Source organism: Pteronotus mesoamericanus, unplaced genomic scaffold, assembly GCF_021234165.1.
Source record: "Pteronotus mesoamericanus isolate MK-2021 breed Mesoamerican mustached bat unplaced genomic scaffold, CSHL_Meso_final scaffold_21, whole genome shotgun sequence".
Classification (NCBI taxonomy): domain Eukaryota; kingdom Metazoa; phylum Chordata; class Mammalia; order Chiroptera; family Mormoopidae; genus Pteronotus; species Pteronotus mesoamericanus.
In genome coordinates this window covers 2,524,519-2,539,243 of record NW_026555310.1, presented here as the reverse complement: position 1 = coordinate 2,539,243, position 14,725 = coordinate 2,524,519, and the positions used below count along the sequence as shown (strand labels likewise).

The window sequence follows — 14,725 nt, the reverse complement described above, 5'->3', positions numbered from 1 at the left end:
ACCTCTCTGGCCACCAAGGCAAGGCCAGGTGCCTGACCAAGGAGCACAGCCTTGAGAACTGGCCAGCCCTGGGTGTGAATCCCCTGTCACTGACTAGTCAGGCCAGTTGCTTGGCCTTCCCAGGCCTGGCTTTTCCTTATCTGCAAGCAGCCCTGACATCAACCTCTTGCGTCTGTGGACACTAAACTCCTGACGCCATCTGAAACCTGCACTGCCTGCCTCCCAGGTACGTGAGTGACCAAGGCCTCGACCGCCTTTCAGCAAAGAAGTCTCTCTCTCTGGGATCAGCCTGAAGGTTTCCTCCTCTACCCACATGGCCCCCAGGCTCCCCGACCGAAGCCTCTCATTCCAGGGACAGGCCTCCTGACCATTTCTCCCACCCCATGGACAAGGCCTACACGTACAGCAAGAGGGTTGGCAGAGCCAACTGAAGCTTTATTTTGGAAGGAAAAACACTTGATTTGGCCTTTAGTCAGGGGCATGGGGAAGAGGCAGTCGCCCAGGCAGTGAACTCTCCAACCCCAAGGGCAAGCTGAGGACTGGGGCTGAGCCTCAGGCGGGTCTTCTGTGCCCTCCGCTCCCCCACACAGCTCCTTTCCCGCCGGCTCAGAGGACAGGAGGGACCGCAGTAGTCGTTCACTTGGGCAGGACATCAGATGACTCAGACACCAGCTTCCCATCGCGGGTCTCAATCTTCTTCACGACCACTGTCTTGGAGGTGGTGGTGCTGGTGCGGCTTAAGGAGCCAGAGCTCCCGCCAGAGCCCAAGCCGGCCTGGAAGCCCAGGCTGTAGTTGAGGTTCCCGTAAGTTGGGCTCAGCGCACCTGGTCAGGGAGAGGCAGCCCCGTGAGCACAGGAGCCCTGCGCACATCAGGCTCCAATGCCCCCTTCTCCCTGCACAGTCCCCTGGGATGGGGAACTGCCCTGGTTCACTGCTCCAGGACAGTCCAGGAATAGCAAGAACAGGGTGGAACAGAGCTTTCATATTAGCTATGTGACCTTGGACAAGACAGTTAATTGGGCCCCGGCTTTCTCAGCTGTTCAAGAGAGAAATGTATAGGGGTTTTTCATTAGGGCCCTGCCCTTTGACCCTGCACCCCAAGTCAGGGACACACTCACCTGAGTAGCCGCTGGTGACCTTGGTATGAATACTCATGTTCTGCATCCCAGATTCCAGCCTATACCCAAAGGACACATGGATATGAGGGCCAACTCCTGGCCCGGTCCCAGGACAGCAGGACCCACCTTTCCCCACCCCAGGTCCCAGGGATTGGGCCCAACAAATAACCCCACACCCACCGGCTCTCTTCGCCCTCCAGCAGCTTGCGGTAGGTGGCAATCTCCACGTCCAGGGCCAGCTTGACGTTCATGAGCTCCTGGTAGTCACGCAGCTGCTGGGCCATGTCCTGCTTGGCATTTATCAGAGCAGTTTCCAGCTCGGTCACCTTGGCCTGAGCATCCTTGATGGCCAGCTCACCACGCTGCTCGGCATCCTTGATGGCAGCCTCCAGGGAAATCCTCTGTGGGGGGAGGGGGACACGTAAGCAGACAAGGCAGAGTGTGGTTACCTCCTGCTCCTACACCCACCCTCCCTTTCCACTCTTCTAGAAACCCCCTTCCTGACCTGGACTAACCAACTCCACTCAGCCCTCAGAAAATCTTCCTAGTGAGTTCAGGAAGTAGAATGGGGAAATAGGAGCAGCTTCCAGGCACTTCCCTGCACAAACTTCTCACCCGGGACACTGTAAGGTATTATCCCCACCTTAACTGGACTAGATCTCTGCTTTCTAGACTTTCTTAAAGCACCAATCCTACCCTGATATACAAGACATAAAAATAAAGCAGGCTTCAGGGACCCATCCCAGACCCCAACCTATCTGTCAAGACCCCTTTGACCCCTGTAATGGCCCCAGGGACCTTTCAGAGCCCCTTAGCCCCCCAGGAGCAGTCTGAGACGCTGCACTGTAGCTGCCCCCCCAACTCCGGAACTCTTGTCTAGGATTCCTTCCTTGACCCCAGACCCCTCAATCCTTCCTGTATTATTTCCCCTCACCGGGATGTATCTGAGGATCCCCTCCATACCTGGCCTTTGAGGCCATCGATCTCAGCCTGGATTCTGCTGATGCTCCGGTTCGTCTCAGAAATCTCCGTCTTCGTGCGACGCAGGTCATCCCCGTGCTTCCCAGCCAATACCTGCAACTCCTCGTACTGTCGGGGTGAGATGAGGAATGAGGCTTAAGAGAAGCCTCTGGAACCCAAGGTGCCCTCCATCTGAGGGAGAGTGCCCTCTCGGCCAAGTCACCAGAACCCAGGTCATCTCCCCCGGCCCCTGCCCCACGCACACCCTGAAGGCTTTCTTCCAGACCTCTGGGCATAGGGACCTCCCTGGCACCCAGTCAGCAGGCCCAGCTCAGAGCAGACAGAGAGTGGCATTTGAAATCCTGCCCCCTGCTCATGAACTGGAGCACAGAACTGGCCAGAGGGGGAGGGCCAGCCTAGTGACCCTGCTCTTCACCTTGATCTTATAGATGGCCTCAGCCTCAGCCCGGCTGCGGTTGGCAATGTCTTCGTACTGGGCCTTGACCTCGGCGATGATGCCGTCCAGGTCCAGGGAGCGGCTGTTGTCCATGGACAGCACCACGGATGTGTCGGAGATCTGGGCCTGCAGCTCGCGAATCTCCTATGGTGGGGAGGGGAGGTGGTGAGGCCCTGTCCCTGCACACAAGGAGCCTCCTTTTGAGGAAGGGTCTTCCTTAAGGGACAAACTAGAAGAATAGGAAAGGAGAGGAGCAGGTGGGCATCAGGACCTGGGAGAGGACAAAGTTCCTGTAGAAGCAAAAAAAGGTCAAAGACCTGGAACCTGGAGGGATGTAAGGATGAAATGAGGCCAGGAAAAAAGAAAACCTGGTTTTGGGAGAGTAATCAGAGCGGCAGGGCCCTTCCATGATATCAGCTGCCAATATGAAGCCCACAGCAGGCTCCCACAGAGCCCAAAGACTCAAAACAAAGGTTCTGAGACAGGTGGGCCTGGCCTGAGTTGCCACTGGGTCTCCATTCCGTGTATGATGACCTTGGACAGGTTACTTCAGATCTCTGAACACCATTTTCTGATCTGCAAAATGGAGTAATCGACCCTTCCTCATGTTGGGGGACAGAACTAGAGAACATCAATGCTGAGTTAATGTCAGTAACTGTAATTATCCAGTGGGGGGCCCTGGCCTGTTGATGTACTAGGGGCCAGGAGGAGCCTCTGTTGGGGTTAGGGGAACAAGAACATACCTCTTCATACAACTGCCTGTAGAAGTTGATCTCATCGGTCAGTCCTTCCAGGCGGGACTCCAGGTCTACCTTGTTCATGTAAGCTTCATCCACATCCTGGGGGGTGTTGCAGAGGGACCCCTGAGCTGAGTGTCCATAATGGACCCCGGCCCAGGGACACCCAATAGCCTGGCCTTGGAGAACCTTCTAACTATTGCCTTCTACTCCTCACTCCGTGGCCTCATCCTCCAGGCCACCAGCCTCTGCCCCACGAACCTGCATCCCCAGCCCAAACACCTTGAGTCAATTTTCTGCAGCACCCTCCCTCCTCCTTCAGGAAGCCTCCTATGGCTAGACCTCCAATTCCACTGTTCCATCTTCTAAATCACGTCTCCACAGTGATGTCCAGAGTTCTGTCTAAATGTACCTGCTTACCTCTCTGTTCTTGCCTAGCTTCCTATGCTGTATATCTAGGAAGCATTCAAATGTTGGCTCATTACTTAGAAACATTTAGGGACAGAACCCAGAAAGTTTAGTCTGACTCTCTAAGCCCCAGCCTCCAATGCCTGGTAGAGGTAAAGGACTCCCTCACCTTCTTGATGAGGACAAATTCATTCTCCATCTCTGTACGCTTGTTGATCTCATCCTCGTACCTGGTAAGGAAATGACTTAGAATCAAAGGATGAAGGCAGAGGAGAGGTTGCCCTGAGTCTTGGTGGGGGGGGGGGGGGGGGGGGAATGTTATCTAGGAAATTTAGTTCATGGAGATGCAAGATATGTAAGTGCTGGTCTGGTCCTTCTGCTCATCAGCCAGCAGAGAGGCATGGTTCAGGAAACATCTCTCCAAATCCATGAACACTCATAGTAGACATATTAGAAGAGTTAGCAACGGGGACTGACATGAGACCTAGACAGAACTTTCTGGGTTGTGCTGAAAATCCGGGGTAAGGAATAAAAAAGGACCAAGGCTGTACATACATAGCAGGGGCTTGTTGGTTACCTATCTCGCCTATCTGAGATCTACTACATCAATATTAACATGTAATTTGTTGTCCAAATCTGGACAATTCTGAGATTGAAAGGGAGTAGGGGCTACTAACAATTATACCAGGACAATGGGTGTAAACTAGACTGTCCTGAGGAAACCTGGTCACATGGTCACTCTAGTAAGACTGCATTGTCCAGTAAGCACGGGGCTATGGGGTCTTAGGCCTCTGGTCCCCTGGGGTGGGACAGGACAGAATGGCTTCAGTTGGGCAGATGGCAGTGGGAAGAAGGGCAGCTCACTTATTCTTCAAGTCCTCCACCAGGCCCTGCATGTTGCCAAACTCCGCCTCCAGTCTCAGCTTCTCCTGGGCCAGTGCCTCCAGCTGCCGCCGAAGGTTGTTGATGTAGTTCTCGAACATATTGTCCATGTTACTGCGAGTTGTCTTCTGCTGTTGCAGGAGGGTCCACTTGGTCTCCAGAATCTTATTCTGCTGCTCCAGGCTCCGCACCTGCATGAGGGAGAAGGGAACAAAAAGGTCCACATCGGGCCAGGGCTCAGAGTCTGGGGGAAACAAGCAGTGTTTTCCATTTCCTCATACAGAGAGGTAGGGAACCGTGTCCTTCTAACTCCTGGGGCAGGACATGAGGGTGCGTGGTTGAAAGGAGAAAGGTAGGAGAGTCACGTTGACACTGTTTTTGCAGAACAAACAGGTTTCTTGACTTAGATTGCATACTATGGTAAAAATAGCCAAGTGTTAACGTGTTATATAAGATGGAAAAAGAAAATGTAGATTGTCTATTATCTACTAGTATCATCATCACTATTACTTGGAGTGACTTCGAGGGACTCATAGAGTTTATAGTACAGCATTAGTCCTAGGGCCTGGAGAGCAGTGGCCAGAAGACCTAAGTTTTAGCCAAACAGTGCTACTAACCTGGGCTGCATACCCTTGGGTTGCTTCCCCTCAGAGTTGGGGGCTCCTCAACCCTGCGATTGCCCGGAGGAACTGAGGTAGGTCCCTTTAGGAGCCCCATCTGTGCAGAACTCACTTGTGGCCAGGGAAAAGACTAGGGACTAGACACATCAATCTGCAAATGCTAGACTCCCTGGGTACCCTATTCTACCCTACCACACCCCGGAAACCACAGCCCTCTCCTCTTCACCAAACACAAAAGTCCTGCCTGGGTTCCTTAGGCTCAAGGAAGCCCAGATTTTAGGATGAAATTAAGGCACGTTAGAAGGGAAATGTTTAAAAATAATACACTGCTTCCAAGAAGAGGAATGTATTTTCCTTAATCAACCCAAAGTTGTAACTTTTTTTTAAATGTGGGGGGTCTTACAAAAGAAGGTTGACTGAAGGGTCTGGCCTAAATCCAACAAATCCCTTTCTTCCCCAGGTCATTCTGCCCCAAAATTATGAAAAATTAGTGATTATGACATTTGGCCAAGGGCTGCAAAGGTCTTTACCTACATTACATGGTTGAATAGGCAAAACCCCTGCTTTAGGGATTCACGGGCCCATTTCAGAGAGGAGGAAATCAGATTTGGCTAGAGAGCCCACCAAAGGACAGGGCGGAGCGCTGGGAACTGGGGCTTCGGACTCGACGCCTGGGCTTGACTACTCCGCAGGGAGGATTCCCGAGGTAGCAGGACACAGTCAAGAAGAAACTTCAAAGGTGCTTAGAACCTTTGAAAGGAGGCCCCGCCCAAGGACAGGGGGTTTCCTGGGGGATTCCAATCCCTAAAGGTGCTACTCTGCCCCAGGATTTCCCGCCTTCCGTTCCCAGAATGCCTCCCAGGAGCCAGTCAACAGGGAGGGGCCCAAGTCTTCCAGCTCCCTGAGGTCCCGGGGATCCCTAGGGGAGCAAACCCCCAAAGCTACAAAACGCGGCCTGGCCTCATGTCTGGGAGAGTGGAGTCAGGCTGTGAGGGCGGAGCCTGGGAAGGAAGAGAGAGGGGACAAGGGCCGAGTTGGGACGCGTTATCTGAAGCCATAAACTCCGGGGTTTAAAACGGACGAGGAAACTTGGGCGGGGCGTCCAACGCCCGGAGACTTTGAATCCTGGAAGAGCTTCATTCAAGCCAGCCTCGGGCGTCACCCCCACGTCCACCCCACCTCCTCCCGACACAGACCCCTCCCAGCCCCAGACACAAAGAGCTCCCCGGGGCAGTGCTACGCCCAGATGGCCGCCTTAGCCCCTCACCCCACGATAGGGGCGGGTCCTGCCCCGCCCGGCCCCGCCCACTGCAGGCTCCAGGGCAGGGGCCAAGTATGACTCATCTTGGTGGCCCCCACAATCAGCCTAGAGACGCCGGACGCCTCAATCAATACTTGCCCATTTAGATCAAGACGCCAGTTCCTTTTCCTAGAATTCTATCAAACTCCCGTTTGGGGGGAAAAAAAAAAAGCAAAAACAAAAACAAAAAACAAACCCACGAGCACCATTGAGTTGTTGGGTCAGTGCTAGGGAAGAGGTTCCGCTGCCACCCCACAGCTAAACAGCTGGGACTCTTCCAGGCTGAAAGCTTTATCCACGGTCAGAACTTGGGTTGGGGTGAGATGAGTGAAGGAAGGAGGAAGCCCCTAGATTCAAAATCAGAAGCTGCCCAGACCCCCACCCCATCCCTGCACTAGCCGGCACCAAAGTGCATGGGAGGAGTGAGTCATAGGTTGGAAGAAAGGGTTGCCAGGGTGGGTAGGGCCCCGGAAGGATGCCAGTGTGGCCTGAAGATGTGCCCGCCGAGAGGGCGACTAAGAGAAAGGGCATGGACCCTCATCAGGCCCCAAGCACTGGGAGCCATGCAGGGGGAGCCCTCACCTTGTCGATGAAGGAAGCAAACTTGTTGTTGAGGCTCTTGATCTGCTCCTTCTCCTGGGTACGCACGGCCTGGATGGTAGGGTCCACCTCCCTCTTCACAGGGCTCAGCAGGCTCTGGTTCACTTGGACGGCTTTGATGGTCCCCATACTCCCAACTCCACCGAAACCTCCGACCAAATTCATGCCGGTGCCCAGGCCAAGCCGGGAGCTGCTGCCCACCCGGGAAAAAGCTGAGGAGCTGATGCTGGGCCCACTTGAATACGAGCGGCTGCTGAAGGTCCCAGGGCCAGAGGTGGACACCTTGAAGGACTTCTGGGTCACCCTTACGGACATAGTGGAGGCTGGGATGGAGGCAAGGAGGCCAAACCAGACAAAGATTCGAGAAAGAGCCAAAAAGCTGCTTCTAAGTGGGGGACAGCATGGCCCTTTATAAAAGAGAGCCCAGCCCAAAGGGAGGGGGATGGGCCTCGTACCTGAGTGGCTAGGCCCTGAGGAGGCCGGGCCTAACCCGACACCTGCCGCCTACAGGATGGACTCAGGTGGGGGCAGCAGAGAGCTGTTCCCACCCTGGAGCCCATTCCAGCACCACCCCAGAAGCCCAGGAAAGAGTAATTTGGTCAATGTGAAACTGGCAGGAATCCGGTGATCTTGCACAAGTTCCCAGTAAGGTAACAAAGAGACCAGCCAGGGATCACCCAGCCACTTTAACTGTGACTCCTGAGCCTCGTTCCCTTCCCTCCTGTGGGAAATCAAAGCAAGGACTGAGAAGTGCAGCAAGACAGGGATCTCTGCCATTTGGGACTCCTATAAGCAGCTGACACCCCACGTTCTTCTCTCCACCTTGAGTGATAGTCAAAGTCTGCCCAAGGCTGGAGGACAGGAAACCTGGGTTCTGAACCCTAAAACCTGAGCCCAAACATTTGCCTAGTCTCTCCTCAGTTACTGCTGTACCCTCAGCACCTCGTGCAGTGCCAAGATTTGCACTAAAGATTTGAGTAAAGGTTTGTGGAATGAATGTTGAATGAATGAATGAATGAATGAATGAACGAACGAACACATGCGCATGCACGCACACAAAAACACACACTGGCTGTCTTCCCTCTGGGTCTGGAGGTACAAGATAAAGTGAGATCCAACACAGCTTTTTTCCTGGACACAATCCAGAACTCTCTCTTCTCCCAAGATCTCAGGATCCCCAGAGTCAGGGTGAACACTATAGGCCTTGCTGAAGGGCAAAGAGGATGAAGAACAGAGCTAAAGAGGTAGAGAAGTGAGGGGAGCTTAGGAGAGAGGAAGCTGTGTTGGGGTCTTCATTGTTCTCACTGTTCCTTAGGGGAGACATTCCCATAGTTCCCATAGCCCCCAGTGGGTGAATCAGGAAGGGAAGCAGGACAGGGTGGGTGAAGGAGGAGACCAAGAGAATGACGGTGAGTCAATCTGCAGCCACCTTGGCCCTCCTTCTGTTCCTAAGTCCCCAGCTGGCCCAAGGAAATGAAGGAGGAGTTCCTGCACCTGTCTCCCTGAACCCATTATCAAAATGAGTCAGGAGAGCAGGTTGGGGCACAGCATGCACCTGCAGGTTGAAGAAAGGGGAGCTGAACAAGACACCCCAGGCCTGGGCGGGCTGGGTGGGGCAGGCTGTGGGTGGAAAGCAGGAGGTTTGTTTGGGTCCCCGAGGCAGAGATTCTGGCTGTAATCACTCGATGATGGGGCTGATGGGGCTGAATTCTCTAAAAGAGCCTGCAGGGCATGAAGTGGGGACTACATGGCTCTAACTAGAGAGACCAGCAGAGATAATCACCCAGATCCCCTGGGGGAGGGGGAGAGCTGGCCCACAGCTGCAAACCAGGCAATGGGGGTGACTATGACTGCTCACCTATCAGGAGGACAGTTACCTACAGGTCCCTCCCCATCCTTCTCTAGTAGACACAATTGGGATCCCAGGAGGAAAGGCACGTAGACCCCCTACAGAGGGACAGAGAGACCCGGAAGCCCCCTCCTTGGGGGACAGATATAAATCCAAAAAGACAGACACACAGACAAGATCCCTTCAGACCACACACACATACACACATGCACACCCAAGACAAGGACACACTTCGAAGTCCCTTCCAAAAAGACAAATTCAGAAACTCCCAGAGGGGATAAAATGACCACATCCCTTCCCTCTTTTCTCCTCCTCCTCCCCAGGCTCTGGTCTCCTGACGTGCTAACTCAGACAAGTTAGTACCTGTTTGCACCAGGCTCTCTCCCAGCCCCTTTAAACAATGCTTAATTTTCCAAAGAGTGATTTGAATGCATGCCACCCCCTCCCCAACAAACACCCACTCCTAGCAGGGCAGAGAGACTTCTCCTTCCAGAGACCAAAGGGAGAGGTATGGGCATGGTGCCAAATCCAGGACAGAGAAAGCGGAAGGAGAGAGGGAGGGGCCGGTCAGACTGGTATGGCAGCTGTGGGGAGAGAGAACAACCAGCTCCCTACTTCTTCCCCTCCCCCACGCTGTTGTTGGGTGGACCTGGGCAGACTCTGAGGAGAGAGACCAGAGGGATCCTACCTGAAATCCTAAGCACAGAATAGCAACACAGAGCCCCCTGAAATCTCAGTCCCTCTGCCACCACCCACCTGGTTCCCTAGTTCCAGGAGTGCCTTGTGTTTCAGGTGAGGAGAGAAGGCGTTACAACAGACCCAGTGGTTGCCAGGTTGTAGGGCTTGCCCAAGTCTCACCTAAGGGGAGCCCCTCTTTGCTAAGGTAACCTAGAACAATCCAGGACCAGAAGTGCCTGCGTCTCATTTATCAGCTCCCTATGGCCTAGAGACCCCAGCAAACCTGCCCTCATGAACCCAAGCTCAGCCTCCCTGCAAGGGAAGAGGCCAGCACTGCCCTCCCCAGTGGCTCTGCTCGAGGTTTCAGGGTGAAGGAGAAGAAGAAGGCCCCAGGACTAGAGCCAAGTGGTGAAGGAAGGAAAAACCAGGCTGGGGCTGCCTGCAGGTACAACTCCTGGTAAGGCTGACTCTGATTGCTAACTGTCGTCTGTCCAACAAAAGGGAAAGTGTTTGCGATGACTGTACCTGAGACTCTGCCCCAAACTGCCTTTCCTGGAGAACAGAAAAGGAAAGGAGGAGACACTCAACTGTCCGCCACACCCTCAGGAGGCCCTGAGCCCTGGGCAGCTGTGTCAAGGCCGGGGGCAGAGGCGGTGGCCAGGGTCTCATTACATCGCTCACAGTCATCAGAAAAGGTGGTCTGAATGGGGCAGTCTGAACACGTTCTTCTCAGTGCTCGGGTCTGATTACACAAAGACACCACATCCACAACAGCACTAGTCATAAAAGCCAAAACAGAAACAACCCAAATGTCCACCAGCTGATGAATGGATAAACAAAATGAGGCATGTCCATACAATGGCGTATTATTCACAATAAAAAGGAGTGAAGTACTAATACTTGCTACAACGTGGATGAACCTTGGAAATGTTAAGCAAAGTGAAGCAAGCCAGTCACAAAAGGTGACATATTGCATACTTCCATTTATATGAAATTTCCAGAATAAGCAACAGATTTGTTCTTGCCCAGGCTGGAAGGAATGGAGGTGATTGCTAAAGAATAAAAAGTGTTTCTTTTTAGGGTAATAAAAATGTTCTAAATTTGAGTGTATTGATGATTACAATAAGTCTGTAAAAATACTAAAGTGTATTGTACACTTTAAATAGTTGAACTGTATGGTATGTGAATTACCAATACAGCTCAATAACACTTTTACCAAAGGAGAAAAAAAAGAGAGAGATGCCACAAAAGTATAAATGAGCTGCACATATAAAGCAAGGACTTTGTGGACCAGGATAGGGATCAGGGAATAGAAGGGAAGATTTTGTTTAGATGCTGAGGGGAAAGAAATTCCCCATTTAGGTTAATAATCAGGGCAGTATCCCCAAAGCACTGAAATCACTTTAAAAAATGCACAATTTAAAATCTTATTGTTTCCCTGGCTGGTGTGGCTCGGTTGGTGGCATGTCCCTGGTCCTAGCACATACTAGCAGGCACCCAAGGCAATGTTTCTCTTTCACATGGATGTTTCTCTCTCTCTGCCCCCACCTGCCTCCCCACTCCCAAGGGGGGGGAAAAAAACTGTACTCAGGTGAGAATAAAAAAATAAAATAAAATCTTATTGTTGGCATAGTAATAACTGAGTTTGATGGGGGACTCAAAAGTTAGAAAATTTTACTTTCAGGACATGATAAGCCTAAGTAGTAAATGCATGTGAAAAAGCTGTTGTTTCAGGAGCTGCAGACACAGCCCACTCTGACCCAGGAAATCACAGCGATTGATCTTTGCGCTCCTCAAAAGACCATAAGCAATCGAGGTGATGTTCAGACATTGTGCTCCAGAGAGAGACAGAGGGCCACCTGGGGTAAAGCTAAGGCAACTAAAGATGGCCGACAGCCAGGGGCTCAGCTGGACCTGTCCGTGACTTTGTGTTCCAGGGAGAGGTGACTGCCCAGGGTGAGAATGCTGCAGTTTTTTTCTTTATCTAATTTTCCCTGAATCCCAAACCCCTCACCACGCTTTGATCTGTGTATTTAAAAGGCTGGCTTGCAAGGAAATGCAGGACAGTCCACTAGTGTACAAACCCACCGACCTCTCAGATCGTAAAGCGCACATAAAAATTCAATCCCTGTGTCCGCTTATTGGGTTCTGGTAGGTGACAGGCAGCCCGAATGCCGGCTTTTCCGGTTTCGGGTTTAGCACTGAGCAACCAGCAAGAGCAATTAGTTTAAGTTGCCACAGATGGTGGCAACACCCATTGTAAGCCACATCATGAATAATAAAGTTGATTTGATTGTTGATTTTTGTGCTGTGTGCCTCAAGGCCAGATTGTTCATAGTCAATGCTCAATAAATGATGACTTCTTCATAATTAACAGTGACTCTGATGATTAAAGCCAGCAGGATAGGAAGAGACTGCCCAGACCAGCGGATGTGTTGCCTCACCATCTGTCCCCTGGGTTCACTCTAGCAAAATTCCTAAGTCAGGTAGCCTTTGCTCCGTGTCTCACACCATAGAGTTTTACACATAGATTAGACATTCATGAATGTACTCAGAATAGAAATTTGGATTTTGATAGGTGTGCTTAGAGGTTATTAGAACAAGTATGGGGAGAAGGTGGCAAGGTAAGCCTTGTTCCAGAGGAAAGGAGACGCAAGCCTGTGGAGGGAGGGACATTCCTCCCCTTTCCCTCTTGGTTCTTCTGGCTGGTGGAATAATTAAAATGACATAAGGCTGGTTAACAAGGAAAAACCAGGTTTTAATACATACACACGGAAAATTCACATAAGCACAAAAATTCCAAAAACAGTAAAGCAAAACGAGGTATATCTGTCATTCTGGACTAAGGAGAGAGAGGTAGGGGCCTGGGACTTCAAAGGAAAATAGGCAATTCACAGGGAGGTGAGGAAAGAGCAAAGGCTTGGTAAACAAATATTTGGCCAGACCACCCAGAGACAATGGAACACAGATAAGAGTCTAACAAACAGACTTTGCTAGATTCCTCCCTATCTGCCACATGTAATTAATATTATGCTAAGGTGATAGCTCCCTTCCTTGAACAAGTTTTTTTGTCTGAATTCCTTTGAGGGAGGTAAAAAGCTCTCCTTGAGCTTCTTGGGCATTAATTTTTGTCAGCTGGAAATAGTCCACATTCGGGGATGGCACGCTGGCACGTCCGAACCCCTACAAGCCCAACAGCCTGAAGATGATGAGGTCTCCCTCCCTCCTTCACATCTTCACACCCTCACCTTCACTGACACCAAAGCATAAAAAGCCATCCATTGGCAGCAGTCAAACCACGTGAGAGGAATCCAGCTGCGGCTCAGCCACTGGAATCCTTCCCCTTAACTCTGGTTCTCTGTCGGGAGCACGCACATCAGAACCACCCGGATCACGCTCCATCTGCATTTTTTTAAATTCTCCTCCGTGCCCTGGCTGGTGTAGGTCAGTGGATTGAGCGTCAGCCTGTGAACCAAAAATTCCCCTGTTTGATTCCCTGTCAGGGCACACGTGTGAGTTGTGGTCCAGGTCCCCAGTTGGAGGCATGTGAGAGACAACCAGTCAATGTTTCTCTCACACATCAATGTTTCTCTCCCTCTCTTTCTCTCTCTCTCCCTCCCTTCCCCTCTCTCTAAAAATAAAATTTTTTTTTTTTTTTAAAGAAAGGCAGACTGCCACGTGCAGCGCCTCATTTGGATGTGTCTGGAGTCTTGGAAGCTTGACTACCCTACGTTCTCCTACAAATGGACCTTGAGAGCTTGTTTGGAGGTTCTAGCAGGGGAGCGCAGCTACTCGTATACCCTTGACCAAAGACCGGTCCTCTCCTCTACTTGGGAAGGTCGTCCTCTTCGACCGAGCATGCAGCTTCGGGAGGGACGCACATGGATTGGTGAGGGAGGAAGGGGACACCAGCCTAGCCAGCCAGATCAGCCGAATCAACCCTGGCGATCAATGGGGTGACAGATGTCGCAGCCAGATCGCCCTCACATCCAAAATCTTAAAAAGAAAAGAAAACAGAAGAGAAGAAAGGAAAACGGAAAGAAAGTTTTCTCCATGCCGCCAGGGTTGAGCACCAGGCTATGGCTCTGGTCCTACCCTCAAGACCTCTGCCAACACGCTTCCTCTCCTCAAGCCCAGAGCCCTGCAGAGTCCCTGCCTAGAAAGGATGATATACCTGCCCCTCAGGGAGGAAAGCAGACAGTGGCCAGTGCCCAGAGCCCAACCCCCTCTACCGCACTGGCCAGGTACACAGACAGAGACTGAGTGGGCCGCCCAGGTCCCACTCACGGCGGTGAGGACACAGTGTGGACGACCTGAATGACGGGAAGTGGAGGGCAGGATTTCCCCCAGAAGGCTTCCCAGGGGGTGGTCCCTGGAGGAGCCCTTAGGAAGGAATCACACAGCCCTCTCAAACCCCAACCTCACTGAAGGAAAAACACTTTCCTAAAGGTGTGTTCAGGAAACCAAACAAGAGCGCAGAAAGAAGGAATAGAAAGGGCGTGGAGAACAGGTGTAGCCCCTGTCCCCCCTCTCACCCCCACCCTCCAGCTCCAAGCCCGGGCTGCTTGGCAATGGAGCTATTGTCTGAAGGGTTGTTGTTTTGATTTTCCCTCCAGACAACCTGAGGACACAGGTGGGAGTGGGGGCAGGACCCAAGGCCTTTATTCCCTCCTGTTTTTATTCACTCAGTCATTTATGCATCCACTCATTTGCTTATTAGGTACTAGCTTAAAAAGTTTGAGGAGATAATTTTTGGTTCCCTTCCCACCAGTTAGGTATATATAGGTGGGAGCCTCCTTTGGCCAAGACAAGGTATATCTTGAAGGACCATGTTGAAAAGTGACCATTAGGAGTCCTTAGTCATTAATGAAGCATATTGGTGGCTGCCTATATACTAGACACATGCTGGGAAGGTTCTTAGGGAACTGGGTCCTTAATGGCCTTCACTGTATGTTGCGGGAGAGAGACAGACACATAATGTCCCTTATTCTAATACTGTAATAATTATACTTACATGTAAGAATGCCTCACAAATATTAATTCATTTAATCTTCCTAAGAATCCTATCAAGTAGGTGCCATAATCACCATTTTGCCATAGGTCAGCATGCCCAAG

General features: G+C 51.6%; 1 protein-coding gene across 1 annotated transcript; it reads right to left on the bottom strand.

Annotated features, from left to right (window-relative positions):
• Window positions 1-407: 407 nt before the first annotated feature.
• Window positions 408-7,518, bottom strand: KRT8 (keratin 8). Its single transcript, XM_054591071.1, has 9 exons — window positions 7,066-7,518; window positions 4,546-4,754; window positions 3,851-3,911; window positions 3,280-3,375; window positions 2,516-2,680; window positions 2,083-2,208; window positions 1,300-1,520; window positions 1,120-1,178; window positions 408-824 (listed from the first exon to the last, which is right to left on the bottom strand). The coding sequence occupies exons 1-9, from the start codon at window positions 7,396-7,398 to the stop codon at window positions 637-639; spliced, it is 1,458 nt and encodes a 485-aa protein (XP_054447046.1). The 5' UTR covers window positions 7,399-7,518; the 3' UTR covers window positions 408-636.
• Window positions 7,519-14,725: the final 7,207 nt, after the last annotated feature.

Excerpts from the sequence above, each read along its gene's own strand:
- KRT8 (XM_054591071.1), bottom strand. The coding sequence starts at position 7,398 with ATGTCCGTAAGGGTGACCCAGAAGTCCTTCAAGGTGTCCACCTCTGGC. Across the intron at positions 3,912-4,545 it reads GTGGAGGACTTGAAGAATAA|GTACGAGGATGAGATCAACA; the intron begins GTGAGCTGCCCT and ends TTTCCTTACCAG. Across the intron at positions 1,179-1,299 it reads CTGGAGGGCGAAGAGAGCCG|GCTGGAATCTGGGATGCAGA; the intron begins GTGGGTGTGGGG and ends CTTTGGGTATAG.